We start from the raw sequence: 16,660 nt of genomic DNA, 5'->3' as shown, positions 1-16,660 counted from the left end.
TTGCCCCACCTTCTTCAACAGTGGACCATAATTTGGAGAGAATGCCTGGTCTAGTTCATTAGATATTTGTAAACCAAGATATGTTAGACAACTATCATTCCATGAAAAAGGTATATTCAGTTTGGGCATAACTTCTGCAGCTAAACTGAGAGGCAATACTCTTTGTGTTGTTTACCTTATAGCCTGATATAGAACCATAGACCTCCAATAAATCAACCAATGCAGGAAAAGATATCTCAGGCTTAGTTAAGAAAAAAGCATTATGTCGTCAGCATATAATGAAATGGTATGTTTGACATTTCCAACTAGTACTCCATGGATCTGTGGGTTTGATTGTATTGCAATGGCCAATGGCTCAATTACCAGAGCAAAAAGAAGAGGCGAGAGGGGGCACCCTTGCTGGGTTCGTCTAGTCAAAGGAAACTGAGAAGAAATGTCAGAGTTAGTGAGAATTGCTGCCTTTGGGTATTGATAAAGGGTTTTAATCATAGCCATGAATCTGGGACCAAAATTCATTTTCTCAAGAACACAAAATCAAAGGCCTTTTCAGCATCCAAAGAGAACAGGCACTTTGATCTTTTTCTGAAAAAATAAAGAATATTGTAAAACCTTCGAATGTTATCATAAGAAGAATGGTTGATAACAAAACCAGTTTGATCTATGGCTACCAGTTCAGGTATAAAGGGAGCTAATCTGTTTGCAGTAATTTTAGCAAGGTTTTATAATCCGTATTTAATAGGGAAATTGGTCTATAAGAACCACAAAGATTAGCCTCCTTCCCTGGTTTAAGTAACAAAATAATTAATGCTTGTTCTAACGAATTGGGTAGTTTCCCATTATAAAGGGTCTCCTTGTACATATCTACCAAGGGGCAAAGGAGCCTAGGCAAAAACTTCCCATAAAAATCGATGGGGAATCCATCCTGCCCAGGAGCTTTGCCCCCTGGCAGACAATGTATCTTAAAAGAGCATTCTCCGCTTTATGGCTAGTAATGATGTTGTATTCTAGTCTTTCAGTGTTTAGCTGTAGTAGATATTTATCATCCTGAGTCTCTATATGTTTTTTTCCAAAGTAGATATATCTGATTCTAAGGAGCTTAGTTTAGATCCATTCTGTTTACGTTTCCTAGATGTATATGAAATAGTTAGACCTCTTAAAAAGGCTTTCAGGAAGTCCCATATAATTGACGAGGAAGCAGTATGTTTGTTTAGCTCTAAAAAGGTCTCAATATTGGTATTAGTAAGATTAATATATTCTATGTCATTAAGAATCTCCTAAAAAAATCTCCTTGCTAAATCTCCACCGCTTCCTCCCTACTGTGGTTTGTACATGCTTAATAAGCATCACTAACGGAGAATGATCAGAAATTACTCTAGGTAAATAATCACAAGAGGATATGAGATGTTCCTTCCCAGCATATTAATAGAATAAATCTATTCTAGAGTAACTATTATGTTTGTGAGAGTAGAAGGAGTATTCCCCTTTATTTATGTTACGAAACCTCCAAACATCAATAAGGTTGTGATAGGACAGTTCTTGTTTTAATATCTTAGCTGCAGCTGTAAGAGAGAACCGATTAGTAGCTGATCTATCTAATATATCCAGGGTCAGGTTCAGGTCACCACCAATTATAAGCTCAGAATTTAAATTCAAAAACAGGTTATAAAAAAATTCTGGATCGTCAAAATTTGGTCCATAAACATTTACAAGAACTATTGGTTCAGAGGCTACAAAGCCTCTTACTATAACATAGCGGCCTGCTTTATCTTTAATTACTCTATCCTGCTGAAAAGGCACTTTATTACTAATCAGGGTGACGACACCCCTTGCATGAGAGAAAAACGAGGAGAAAAAATCTGACCCGTCCATTGACGTCCTAATTTAACATGTTCTGCTACTGTTAAATGAGTCTCTTGTAAGAAAATGAAATCAGCACTCTGATATGGAAAATAAAGATTTTTTTTTTCCTTTTCAAAGCCTGGTTTAACAGAGCTGGAGTTTTCTTTTGCTTTTCTTTCTCTCTTTGTTCTGTGTCAATGCAGCACTTTTAGTTATGTGTTTTATAAGTGTAAAATGCTGGAATTTACAGTACTGACACTTTGAATAAAAATATTCAGGGGTAAAAATTGAAATGGCGAGATTTTCAGAGTCTGCACTGGGGGTTGGGGGGTTTGGGGTTGTCATATACTATATCTACAGTATATACTACATTTACAAGCACATACAAATCTCAATACACTTCATGAAGTCTAACATGAGACCTTGGCTGAGACGACTGAGAGTTTCAGTCGACAACATAGATGGTACATGAGGACAGGTCTGATGGTATGATCCCTTATGCCATAAATGAGAGAACTCAGACATCTGGGGAAGATGATAATACACACATATAAAACAGTCTGGGAGCGCACAAATATTATCCTTGTTACAATTCTCGAAAAAGCTATGAGCATTGGGGTGTACAAAGTTGACACGAGACTGAGGCCCAGCTGCACCAGATGAAGCAGCAGTGTGTTACGAGACTTTTGGGCTGAAGCTTTGTCTGTGGAGGCTGACCTGGCTGCTATCATCACACCGATAAAAGAAGAAGTGACCACCGTACCAGATGATACAAACAGAAAACAAATGTAGGCTTTGTCATAATGCTCAGATATTGGGTCAAGAATCATTACAGAAGTACCACAAAAATCTTTCATCTGCAGACTCTCCAGGTCTTCAAAAGGAAAATCTAACAGTAACAGAACTCGAGTGAGGATATTTAGTGAACTGAAGGTCCAAACCACAATGATAGCCACTGCTGTGTTTCTGATGGTGATGATGGCAGAGTGCCTCAGTGGGTAGCACACAGCCACATATCTCTCCAGAGACATCACCACCAGTGTGACAGGAGAGACTTGATCTGCAAATTTAGCAAGCATGATGAGAACACCACACACAGGATATGTCAGCCTTATTCTACAAGCAGACAGTAGGTACAGTATCTGACCCACTACCATCTGTACAGTGTCTGCAAAGAGAAGGTTAAACAGAAGAATGTAACGAGAGGTCTCACGAAATACTGTTTTACTCCTCAAAGTGAATAACATGACCCCGTTAATGAAGAGAAACACACAGCATGGCACTGTAGTCAGAGTGGAAATCATCACTCTCTCCAATAAGCCCAGAAACTTCTGTCCAGCAGTGACATTGATCAGAGATTGATTTGCATACAACATTTTAGAGAAGCAATAAAACCATTAATCAATGTAAAACACAATTAATTCCTTCCAGTTTGTATGCCCACAGCAACAAAGATCCAACGTCAGCAGACATGCCTGTTGAGTTCACATGGAAAATCTGAAATAAAGCAAATACATTTCCCCTCTGCAGACAGTTAGCAGGTTCAATCTGTGCTTCTTGCCATGTGAGCGGAGCTCGTCTGTAAGGTTTGCCTACCCTCACAGACTATATATGAGCTCTGTCCTTCCACCCATTTCATGTCACACTATCACGTCTGCATTGTTGAAGTTTAGGGATATGTAATTTCTCTGCCATTCTTTGTCAGAAACCTGGCCACGTGATGCCTTCTGAGACTGAAGAGCATCTCTCTCTAACTTTGTTACATTCTATTATTTCAGCTGTTGCTTTGCTTGTATTAAGCGCTGCTGTGCTTCATATCACTTTATGGAAAGAGTTACACTGCTGAATCTGTCAGCAGTGTCCAGATATGAGGTTTTCTGAAAAGTTGTCAAACTAAAATTGCACACTGCTCATTGGTATGTTTTCTTATTTAGTCCTCAAGACCTGATATATATTTAGATTGCTTTCTTCCCATCAACCTTCACTAACTAACATCAACGTCTTCATCCAAACCATTCATTTGACTCTAAGACCTCATCACAACTATGCTACCTTAAGAAGTCTCATCCTTAGGAAACACTTCTTTATTAGATAAGATCAATAAATCTTTTTAACAGGCCTTTAAAGCAGCTGTAAGTAAACCTCATTTTAAGAAAGTCCACTCTCAATCCAGGGGATTTAGTCAACTATATCTAATCTTCCCTTTCTCTCTATGAATCTTGAGAAAATGGTCACCTATCAGTTGTATGACTCTCCATAACAATAGTTTATTTGAGGATTTTCTGTCAGGATTTAGAGTTCATCATAACAAAGAGACAGCACAAGTGAAAATTACAATTGACTTTCTGATTGCTTTGAACAAAGGATTTGTCTCTGTACTGCTCTAATAGATCTTTGTGCTGCATTTGACACAACTGACATCACATCCTGTCACAAAGATTTAAACTTTAAATTGGCCTTAGAAGAACTGCACTAAGTTGGTTTAAATCCTATTTATCAGATCAGTCTCAGTTTGTCTATGTTAATGATCAATCCTTGAGGGCTGCCTCCTGAAAGTCAGAGGGTTGAATCGTCAGAGACCCCTCAGTTGACTGAGATTCCTTCAAGTTGAGCAGTATTTTTTTGTTTTGTTTTGCAGATTGAGCTGCAGAGTGAATGCTCCTAACTTTCACGCTGCTCATCGGTACAGGCAGCTTTGTATATGGAGACAGCTGCCTAGAGAAGGAAAGGTTTTCGTGGTCAGGGTTTGAGATAATGTTATCTTCTGCCTTCTGCTTGGAGGTGGTAAATGTATAGCTCAGTCAGTGAGACATAGATCTGAGTGTCGTCTGCATAATTGTGGTAGGACACATTATTCCTTTGTATTAACTGGCCTAAAGGCAGCATGTAGAGATTGAACAGAAGGGGTCCCAGGATTGACCCTTGGGGCACCCCACAGGTCAAGGCCATGTGGTCTGAGACGCAGTTACCAATTTCAACAAAGTACTTCCTGTCTTCTAGATAGGACAATTTAGGGCAGTGCCAGAGATGCCCACCCAGTCCTCTAGTCTCTGTGAAAGGATCTCATGATCGACAGTGTCAAAAGCAGCACTCAGATCTAGCAGGACCAAAACTGAGACTTTGCCTGCGTCAGTGTTCAGGCGGATGTCATTTGTCACCTTAATAAGAGCGGTCTCAGTGCTGTGATGGGGTCTAAAACCTGACTGGAAAACATCAAAGGAGTTGTTCATTAGGAGAAAGTCAGTAAGCTGTTGGTAAACAACTTTCTCAAGGACTTTGCCTAAAAACGGCAGATTTGAAATGGGCCGGTAGTTGTTCAGTACTGTGGCATCAAGACTGCTCTTCTTTAGGAGAGGCTTTATGACTGCAGTTTTCAAGGCCTTTGGGAATGTTCCAGATTGTGGTGACATGTTCACTATGTGAGCGAGTGGTGGTAACAAACTGCTCAGCACAGACTTTAGAAATCTAGTGGGTAACACATGGAGGCAGCATATAGATGAACTCAGACTGGTGGTGATCTCTCGGACAGTATTGTCAGCCACAGGTGCAAAATGAGTCAGCTCTAAGTGTCTAGGTGGCTGCAGGGTTGTTATTAAAGTTAAAGTTAAAGTTAAAGTTGAAACCTGAGTGTGTGAAATTTGTTCTCCGCATTTGACCCATCCCCTGAGGGAGCGGTGAGCAGCAGCAGTGCCGCGCTCGGGAATCATGTGGTGATCTAACCCCCCAATTCCAACCCCTGATGCTGAGTGCCAAGCAGGGAGGCAATGGGTCCCATTTTTATAGTCTTTGGTATGACCCGGCCGGGGATCGAACCCACGACCTCATAGTCTCAGGGCGGACACTCTACCACTAGGCCACTGAGCTGGTGTTGTGGAATTGATGGCATTTTTAATGGTCTGAACCTTGTCGCAAAAGAATACTGCAAACTCATTACACTTAGATGTGGAGATCAGTTCCAACGGCAGTTGAGCTGGAAGGTTTGTTAATCTGTTCACTGTTGCAAATAAGACACGCGAGTTGTTACTGCAGTTTCCAATGATTTCAGAAAAGTACCTCTCCCTTGTTCTACGTAAGATCCGGTTGAACATGTACAACTTTTCTTTATAAATTTCATAATGAACATGAAGCTTTGACTTGCACCATTTCCGCTCGGCCCTCCGGCACTCCCTTTTCTGTGCCCTGACCGAGTCGTCATTCCTCCGTGGCGCCTTCTGCTTATTTTTAACCATTTTAACCTTCACAGGGGCAATGGTGTCCAGAACATTCAAAACACTCAAAGTAACAGAGTTCAACAAATCATCAACATTAGAACATGAGGCATTTTCAAAGTTTATCATTTCCATGAACAGAGCACCTGTGCTGTTATTTATGTGTCTCCTCCGAACAACTGCAGGACCAGCCGGTGGTTTGGGAGAAACAGACAGGTCAAAGAAGACACAGAAATGATCAGACAGAGCGACATCAACCACACTGATGTTTGAAATATTAACCGCCTTTGTAATGAGCAGGTCCAGAGTGTGCTGCGCTCTGCTGTGGGTGGGCTCACACACATGCCGAGTCAGGCCAAAGGTTTCAAGGACAGCACTGAGCTCTTTAGCATTTCTGTCACAGACATTATCCACATGTCCATTAAAATCACCTGTAATAACCAAACCATCAAAGTCTGTGCATACAATTGAAAGCATCCTGGTAAAATCATCAATAAAACTTTGACGGTGCTGGGGAGGCTTGTATATAACTACACAGAGTATGGACGGAGATTGTTTTAGCTCCATTTTAAAGGATACATACTCAAATGATGAAAACACCCCAAATGACAACCTGTGCATAACCATATGATCTCTAAATATTGCACAGACACCTCCACCCTTTTTGTTTTCTCGTGTTTCAGATTCAAATTTGTAGTTGGGTGGAGCTGATTCCGTTAGAACAGCATTACCTGTGTTTTTGTCAAGGCATGTCTCAGTTAAAAACATAAAATCAAGATTATACGAAGAGATCAAATTATTAATTAAAAATGATTTGTTAGACAAGGATCTGACATTAACTTATAAAGCTCTAAATGGTCAAGCTCCGTCATATCTTAGAGAGCTCATAGTGCCATATTATCCCACCAGAACACTGCGCTCTGAGAACGCAGGGTTACTCGTGGTCCCTAAAGTCTCCAAAAGTAGATCAGGAGCCAGAGCCTCCAGCTATCAGGCTCCTCTCCTGTGGAATCATCTTCCTGTTACGGTCCGGGAGGCAGACACCGTCTCCACATTTAAGACTAGACTTAAGACTTTCCTCTTTGATAAAGCTTATAGTTAGGGCTGGCTCAGGCTTGCCTTGTACCAGCCCCTAGTTAGGCTGACTTAGGCCTAGTCTGCCGGAGGACCCCCCTATAATACACCAGGCACCTTCTCTCCTTCTCTCTCTCTTTCTCACGTCCTGTTACTGCATCTTGCTAACTCGGCCGTACTGCATGTCACTAACTCGGCTTCTTCTCCGGAGCCTTTGTGCTCCACTGTCTCTCAGATTAACTCATATCGCAGCGGTGCCTGGACAGCGTGACGTGTGTGGTTGTGCTGCTGCCGTGGTCCTGCCAGATGCCTCCTGCTGCTGCTGCTGCTGTTATCATTTGTCATACTTTTACTGTCATTATACACATATGATTATTGTCACATATGTACACTATCAGATATTAATTTATACTTTCAACATATTGCACCAAAGTAGCCTGTAATATTAATTATAATATTACTTTCATTATTGCTGTTGTAAGCTACTGTCATTACCATCTGTCCTGCATCTGTCTCTCTCTCTCTCTCTCTGTCTCTCTTTCTGTTTCATTGTCTCATATGGATTACTGTTAATTTATTATGCTGATCTGTTCTGTACGACATCTATTGCACATCTGTCCGTCCTGGAAGAGGGATCCCTCCTCAGTTGCTCTTCCTGAGGTTTCTACTGTTTTTTTCCCTGTTAAAGGTTTTTTGGGGAATTTTTCCTGATCAGCTGTGAGGGTCCTAAGGACAGAGGGATGTCGTATACTGTAAAGCAGAGATTTGTGTTATTGGGCTTTATAAAAAAAATTGAATTGATTGAGGTAGACTGACAGGATTGATACGTCTTATTCACTCAGCAGCTGACTTGTTGAATGATGGCGAGTGGATTTAATAATAGTGATTATTATGATGATGCTCATCACAGTGACAGTGGCAGGGCTACAGACCGTTTTTTAATTGCGACAAACTTCAGCAAATGACTCAATAACAATGGTAATACATGCAAAAGTATGTGACCAAAGTCATGACGGCGGGGGGTGGGGGTTACGGCTTTGATCAGCGAATATAATGTGACTTGGGATGTACACCAAACGCTGGCTCCGTTACGCAGCAGATCCAGCTGTGCAGAAAAGGACATCACTTTACGCGACGCTTCAGAGTAAGGCCGTCTCATGTCTCTTTAATCAGCAATCCTCGCTCCTCACTCCTTAACTCCTGACTCCTTACATGTTTCCTAAGTGGGAGGGACTAAACAGTTATGTAAGGTGGTTAGCAGTAATTTTAAGGGACTTGGGACGTACTCCAGGTGGCTATCTCACTGAAGTACACAGAGGGGCAAACATTCACATCTAACAGGCTCAAGATGTTGGTGTCATCTGAAAATTTGATGACATGATTGTTAGGATGTGAACTCCTACATTCTTTAATGTGCAATGTCAAGAGTACAGGAGCACTGACAGAGCCCTGAGGCACACCTGTGCTCCACTGTTTTACTGCTGAGCTACCGGCGGGCTTGTGATTCGAATGTCTGGCAGGGCTGGCAGGTTGGTTTTCTAGCGGACAGAAGAAAAATGTCAAAACAAGTTTCAAAAAACTCTGAAGGAGCAAAAATCCTTGCTTAAAGCTGGCTGGTGTCACAATACACAAACCGTATGCTGAAGACAATCTGACAGAGACTGCAGGTCAGAGTCAGCTCTTGTAGTGGCTGGGTGATGATGAGATGAGGATCAGGTGTGTGAGGCAGCAGAGGCAGGAACAGGTGTAGAGGATAGCTGGGCTGGCAGAGTGCAGAGCAAGGAGTGCAGATGGTCCGGGGGTGCCTTGCTTTTGTCCCACAGAGCAAGCAGGGCCTCCCTTGAGAATACAAGGTGAGGTTCTACCTGCGAGGATGATGGAGACAGGATCATCCTAATAAGTTCACCCACCACCAGAAGAAGAAGAATCAGCAGGGTCAGGAGTGCCGTCATGGCTGCGTTGTTTCCGACCTTCGAGCTGTCGCTGCACTGTCCAGGTGCAAGGCTACTACCCTTGGCACCGACCCACTGGACGCTGTATTCTCCTTGAACGCCCCACCTCCACTGCTGTAGCCAGGAAGTCCATTAGGTGGATCGTGACTGGTTGTGCAGTCGCTATGGTGACAAGCTGCCCAGCTGTCCAGTTGAAGATCCAGCTGCTCGGCCATGGCCATCGGGCGCCTACCCGCTGGATGTTCCTGCTCTCCCGCGCGCCACACCTCCACCACCGTGCACAGGGGCTAACTTCACTGGCTGACTGGTTGCTCTGTTGCTGCCCCTTTAGACACTGATCTTCTCCACCACACCATTGCACTGCCGCCGTGTAGCAATCACGCAGCTACAGAATGCTAGCTCGTTAGCTCCGGCATCCACGTTGTCTCCTGGCGTGGAATAGGGGCATATATCCATCTAAACCGACTAAACTTAAATGCCAGTAATCCTAATTGCACAACGTTATTGTACGGACAACATATAACCACATAAAATAACGTAGAAACATAAATAAATGCAATAAAAGCAATATGCAGCCGCAGCACTAACACAATTTCTTACAGTTTGTATGCCCACAGCAAACAAAGATCCAGCGTCTGCAGACATACTCCAATCGTGGCTCTTGTGTGTTTTTTATTGACCACATTGAGCTGCACCTGTGTGTCAAAGTGTGACGGCTACTCATCTCAAAAACAGAATTTTGGAGCCTTAATTATAGTGACCCCATCTGGCCAACTGGCGTCATGTTTCTTGAGCTGCACCCATCTGCACTAGTGGCTGACATTTTTCTGGGAGTCCCACGGTGCACGTGAATCAGTTTCACTATTCGTCACGTGATTGGGACGGGATGGGAAAAAAAGTCAACGTGAGCGTGTGGGACTGGGAATCATGACAATAGTCAAGTTTTTATAAAGTAGTTAAAACTAGCTCCACCTCCAGCAGCTACAACAGTAACATGCTGCTCTAACACTGATGCTTCACTATTAATAATCTAATGATGTCATATATAATAATATCAGTCAGAGGAACCAAACATTACTTTTCCTGCAATACTTTAACTACATTTTTCTCTCTCAGAACTGGTTGTTATGACGTGTTGTCTGACCACATCAGAAATCAAATGGGTTTATCATTCTGAACAGCTTCAATGTGGAGTGAATGTAAAAATAATTAAAATAATTAAGGTAGGCATTGTGTGATCCATGTACTGTATTTTTTTTTAAACTTTTTTTTTTTTTTTTTTTGGCTGTAACTGAAACACAACACGGGAGTGGGATGGGACAGGACTGAAAATCCACTCCCGTGTCACCCTCTAATCTGCACACAACTTCTAATCACTGGTAAAAATTTCATATGTCGAGGATGTAACATGTCACGGGAATGTGTAAAAACACTTCTGGAGAAAAAAAAAAAATGAAGTCAAAGCAGAAACAATAGGCCCATCAGCCTTGAACACTAAGATAAACATGCATTTATGGACCTCATCTTGCGTCATGCAAAAAAATGTATTGCATATTTATGGAAGAACATTAATAGACCAAGCATTACACAATGATTAAGACAGATGTTATCAAGCCTTTCATGAGAAACAACAACTTAAATACTGAAGGCTGAACAGCTTCATAAATTATGTTAAGGATTTAGATTTATCGGCTCTTCAAGTCAATGATTACTCTCTGTGGACAATGCAGTTTCTGAGCTTGTATAATTTTTATTTTAAATACTTGTCACACTCAAATTGACTCCATTTTGTACAGATTGACATTTATTAACAGAGCTGGAGTTTTCTTTATTTGTTTTTCTTTCTCTCTTTGTTCTGTCTCAATGCAGCACTTTTAGTTATGTGTTATATCAGTGTAAAAGGCTGTAATTTACAGTACTGACACTTTAAATAAAAATATTCAGGGGTAAAGATTGAAATGGTGAGATTTTCAGAGTCTGCACTCATTAGGCTGCTTCTGTCCTAAATTCAAAGCCAGACTTAAAATCGAATGTGGTTCTTAAGAAGCTTCTGTAAGATTTGATTTAATAATTTGAATTTAATTTTGTATTTCTTGCTCATGAAATCATCTAGACTCCGTTTGGGGTTGTTATATACTATATCTACAGTATATACATTTTACAAGCACATACAAATCTCAATACACTTCATGAAGTCTAACATGAGACCTTGGCTGAGACAACTGAGAGTTTCAGTCGACAACATAGATGGTACATGAGGACAGGTCTGATGGTATGATCTTTTATGCCATAAATGAGAGAACTCAGACATCTGGGGAAGATGAAAATATACACATATAAAACAGTCTGGGAGCGCACAAATATTATCCTTTTTGCAATTCTCGAAAAAGCTATGAGCATTGAGTTGTGCATAGTTGACACGAGACTGAGGCCCAGCTGCACCAGATGAAGCAGCAGTGTGTTACGAGCCTTTTGGGCTGAAGCTTTGTCTGTGGAGGCTGACCTGGCTGCTATCATCACACCGATATAAGAAGAAGTGACCACCGTACCAGCTGATACAAACAGAAAACAAGTGTAGGCTTGGTCATAATGCTCAGACATTGGGTCAAGAATCATATTGTTCATGGCACAAAAATCTTTCATCTGCAGACTCTCCAGATCTTCAAAAGGAAATTCTAACAGTAACAGAACTCGAGTGAGGATATTTAGTGAACTGAAGGTCCAAACCACAATAATAGCCACTGCTGTGTTTCTGATGGTGATGATGGCAGAGTGCCTCAGTGGGTAGCACACAGCTACATATCTCTCCAGAGACATCACCACCAGTGTGACAGGAGAGACTTGATCTGCAAATTTAGCAAGCATGATGAGAACACCACACACAGGATATGTCAGCCTTATTTTATATCAGAGGGCCTATAACAATCATAATAGAAACAAACGTGAATGACGAACTTCAATGGACAATGTAGTTTCTGAGCTTGTATATTTTTTTATTTTAAATACTTGTCACATTTTGCATTTATTACAACTTATATACTTCATATTTGTACAGATTTTCATTTATTAACAGAGGAAGAGCTCTCTTTCTCTCTCTCTGTTCTGTCTCAATGCAGCAGTTTTAGGTTATCATATTTATTGTATAAGTGTAAAACGCTGCAATTTACAATATTGAAACTTTAAATAGAAATATTGTGGAGGGAAAAAAACAAGGTGAGATTTTCAGGGTATGTACTCATCAGGGTGTTTCTGTCCTGAGGGTCATTTGAAAGCCAGACTTAAAATTAACTGTGGTCCTTAAGAAGCCCCTGTAAGAGCTTTTTATTTATTTTTTGTTCAGTCAAGTCTGCACTTCTTTTTTTGGTCATTATAACCCTAACCCTATACTACATTTACAAGCACATACAAAGCTTAATCCATTTCATGAAGTCTAACATGAGACCTTGGCTGAGACGACTGAGAGTTTCAGTCGACAGCATAGATGGTACATGAGGACAGGTCTGATGGTATGATCTTTTATGCCATAAATGAGAGAACTCAGACATCTGGGGAAGATGATAATACACACATAAAAAACAGTCTGGGAGCGCACAAATACTATCCTTGTTACAATTCTCGAAAGAGCTATGAGCATTGAGTTGTGCATAGTTGACACGAGACTGAGGCCCAGCTGCACCAGATGAAGCAGCAGTGTGTTACGAGCCTTTTGGGCTGAAGCTTTGTCTGTGGAGGCTGACCTGGCTGCTATCATCACACCGATATAAGAAGAAGTGACCACCGTACCAGCTGATACAAACAGAAAACAAGTGTAGGCTTTGTCATATTGCTCAGACATTGGGTCAAGAAACATGTTGTTCATGGCACAAAAATCTTTCATCTGCAGACTCTCCAGGTCTTCAAATGTAAATTCTAACAGTAACAGAACTGAAGTGAGGATATTTAGTGAACTGAAGGTCCAAACCACAATAATAGCCACTGCTGTGTTTCTGATGGTGATGATGGCAGAGTGCCTCAGTGGGTAGCACACAGCTACATATCTCTCCAGAGACATCACCACCAGTGTGAGAGGAGAGACACTGGTTGTGAGACTAGAAAACAAGATGAGAACACCACACACAGGATATGTCAGCCTTATTGTACTAGCAGCCAGTAGGTACAGTAACTGACCCAGTACCATCTGGATAGTCTCTGCTAAAAGGAGGTTGAACAGAAGAATGTAACGGGATGTCTCACGAAACACAGTTTTACTCCTCAAGGTGAATAACATGACCCCGTTAATGAAGAGAAACACACAGCATGGCACTGTAGTCAGAGTGGAAAGCATCACTCTTGCCAGTAAGCTCCATCCAACAGTGATGTTGGTCTGAGACTGAGTTGCATAGGACATCTTAGAGAAGTATTGACGACATGAGAAATTTAACCTGCTGATGTCACTGTCAAATAAAAGCACAATAAATCTCTTCCTGTTGTATTGTGAGAACCATGAAAGTCCAACACCCATTAAGCACAGACACCTGTTGAATCACATCGTCCATCCATCATCTGTGTTTATTTTCATGTGAGCAGAGCTGGTCTGCAGGGTTCTATCTATTCTACACGTTGTATATCAGCTTTGCCCGGCCCTAAACCATGTTCACGTGACAGCGATCACGTGTCAGCATGGTTAACATCTTAGTAATAGGTGATGTAATCTCCCTCTAATCATTCTCCAATCCCCTGGTCCATGTCATCATGACTTACACAGTTGAAACTTGTACAGAATTAAGTAATCTTTATTCCTATAGTGCCTCTCAAAACCACAAGTGCACAGAGAACACAGAACCATATAACACAACAATAATTTGGGAGAATTGTCAAACATAGAGGAATAAAACAAAGGTAGAATTACCTCCTTGCCTTTCTACGTTGCTCAAGAAAATAAAAAATACAGGAACACCACTTACAGTCACAGCGTCACAGAATATCAGTTAAACTTCAGGGATATCAATCTGTCCATTTAGGAAGCACAAGTAAGATAAGATAAGATCTTTATTGTCTCCCTTAGGAGAAATTTGTTTTGGACCTGCGAGAGACCATCCACCGTCACACAGCCACCACATATACAGACAACATATAATTTTAAAAAAAAGTTTAAGTTGAAAAAGTTGACCTTCATTTCCTGTTATTAAGTAGCTTGATTGACAGTGGGATAAATGAAAATTTGTACCTGTTCAACTTATGTCATCATAGTATGATGTATTAAGTGATTGTGAATCAGTTTCAGCTGCTTTGGTGCAAATCAAAGTGACAACAGGTGCAATGGAGAGGCAAAAGCAAGACAACCCCCAACAGGAAATGGTTTCACATGTGGTGTCCACAGACAGTTGCTCTCTCCTTATCCTTCCAGTTTTGTCTTCTGCTAGTGTCCTTGTCACTACTGGAAGCGTGAGGCCGTACCTGCAGCCCAATCAGGTTGCTCAGGTAGTCCAGCTCCTCCAGGATGGCACATCCATACGTGCACAGTCTCAAGAGCATGGAGGAGATACCAGGAGACCGGCCATTACACGAGGAGAGATGGACAGGGTCATAGAGGAGCATCAACCCAGCAGCAGGACCGCTATCTGCTCCTTTGTGTGAGGAGGAACAGGAGGAGCACTGCCATAGCCCTACACAATGACCTCCAGCAGGCTACTGGTGTGCATGTTTCTGACCACACTGGCACCATTTTTTTTAAGTCTAGCCTTCCACTGGACTGTAAGGGAGCCGAACCACACTGCTATACCATATCTTATAATGCTTGCTAATACAGCATTGTAAAAGGTTAACATGATCTCGGTTCGTACCCCAAACAGCCGCAGCCTCCGAAGAAAACGGAGCCTCTGTGCTAATCTGTTACACAAGTGGTCGACATGAACACTCCAGCTCAAATTATTAGCCAACTATAGTCCTAGGTATTTGTATGAGGACACCTGTTTAATTTCACGGTTATCAATAATCACAGGGTCATGAGCTACAATTCCCTTAGGGTCGAAGATCATCTCTTTAGTTCAGTTTGTGTTTAATACAAGATAGTTGTTATCACACGAGGGGTATGTCCCAAGTCTCTTAATTTTATACTGCTAACTCCTAACTCCTTACTTGAACCGCAAGTCATTCGAGGTCCGCCATCTTTAAGGCCATCTCATGTCTCTTATTCCTGCCAGTAAGGAGAGTTAGCATTACTGCTAATTTATCATGTTGGTCTGATCTGTACGACATCTATTGCACGTCTGTCCGTCCTGGAAGAGGGATCCCTCCTCAGTTGCTCTTCAGAGAAGTTCTTGCTTTTCCACCAAGTTCAAAAGTTTTTTTTTTGGGGGAGTTTTTCCCTGATCAACCACACTGCCCAGGGTCATAACCGCCTTGTAATGACAGAGGAGTGTGCTGCGCCTCTGCTGTAAAGCTCCACACACATGTGAGGCAAATTGTGATTTGTGATATTGGGCTTTATAAATAAAATTGACTGATTGATTGATTGATTTACACCATGACGACCCTCACAGCTGATAAGGAAAAACTCCCCCAAAAAACCCCTTTAACGGGGGAAAAAATGGTAGAAACCTCAGGAAGAGCAACTGAGGAGGGATCCCTCTTCCAGGACGGACAGACGTGCAATAAATGTCGTACAGAACAGATAAGCATAACAAATTAACAGTAATCCACATGACACAATGAGACAGAGAGAGAGAGAGAGAGAGAGAGAGAGAGAGAGAGAGAGAGAGACAGAGATGCAGGTAATGACAGTAGCTTACAACAACATTATTGAAAGTAATAATATTATAGTTATAGTTCTGGCTACTGTGGTACAATATGTTGAAAGTATGTATTAATATCTTGCAGTATACATGTGTGACAATAGTCGTGTATAATAACAGTAGAAGTATGACTAATGACTAATGATGGCAGCAGCAGCAGGAGGCATCTGGCAGGACCACGGCAGCAGCACAACCACACACGTCACGCTGTCCAGGCACCGCTGTGATATGAGTTAATCTGAGAGACAGTGGAGCACAAAGGCTCCGGAGAAGAAGCCGAGTTAGTGACATCCAGAATGGCCGAGTTAGCAAGATGCAGTAATAGAATACGAGAGAGAGAGAGAGAGAGAGAGAGAGAGAGAGAGAGAGAGAGAGAGAAGAAGAAGAAGAAGAGAAGGTGCCCGGTGTATTATAGGGGGGTCCTCCGGCAGACTAGGCCTAAGTCAGCCTAACTAGGGGCTGGTACAGGGCAAGCCTGAGCCAGCCCTAACTATAAGCTTTATCAAAGAGGAAAGTCTTAAGTCTAGTCTTAAATGTGGAGACGGTGTCTGCCTCCCGGACCGTAACAGGAAGATGATTCCACAGGAGAGGAGCCTGATAGCTGAAGGCTCTGGCTCCTGATCTACTTTTGGAGACTTTAGGGACCATGAGTAACCCTGCGTTCTCAGAGCGCAGTGTTCTGGTGGGATAATATGGCACTATGAGCTCTCTAAGATTCTGTGGAAAGACTGTTAGGTTATCAATTTCAATTCCATACGTCAGAACTAAATCGAGGGTATGGTTAAAACAGTGAGTGGGTTCATGTACACCCTGA

The 16,660-nt window shown here is 41.8% G+C and overlaps 3 protein-coding genes across 3 annotated transcripts; all 3 read right to left on the bottom strand.

Moving 5' to 3' along the window:
• Positions 1–2,249: 2,249 nt before the first annotated feature.
• LOC125897858 (odorant receptor 131-2-like) lies at positions 2,250–3,215 on the bottom strand. Its single transcript, XM_049591313.1, has one exon. The coding sequence runs from the start codon at positions 3,213–3,215 to the stop codon at positions 2,250–2,252; it is 966 nt and encodes a 321-aa protein (XP_049447270.1).
• Positions 3,216–11,269: 8,054 nt separating this feature from the next.
• LOC125897857 (odorant receptor 131-2-like) lies at positions 11,270–11,974 on the bottom strand (the record flags this gene model as incomplete). The annotated part of the gene is made up of 1 exon (XM_049591311.1): positions 11,270–11,974. A coding segment is annotated over one exon (705 nt), but the record flags the coding sequence as incomplete, so codon positions are not given.
• A 304-nt stretch (positions 11,975–12,278) lies between these two features.
• LOC125898429 (odorant receptor 131-2-like) lies at positions 12,279–13,460 on the bottom strand. Its single transcript, XM_049592224.1, has one exon. The coding sequence runs from the start codon at positions 13,458–13,460 to the stop codon at positions 12,504–12,506; it is 957 nt and encodes a 318-aa protein (XP_049448181.1). The 3' UTR covers positions 12,279–12,503.
• Between the last annotated feature and the right edge of the window lie 3,200 nt (positions 13,461–16,660).

This window comes from Epinephelus fuscoguttatus, linkage group LG12 (assembly GCF_011397635.1).
Source record: "Epinephelus fuscoguttatus linkage group LG12, E.fuscoguttatus.final_Chr_v1".
In the NCBI taxonomy this organism is placed as follows: Eukaryota; Metazoa; Chordata; class Actinopteri; order Perciformes; family Serranidae; genus Epinephelus; species Epinephelus fuscoguttatus.
The sequence above is the reverse complement of the archived record's forward strand: the minus strand, read 5'-3'. Positions and strand labels throughout refer to the sequence as shown.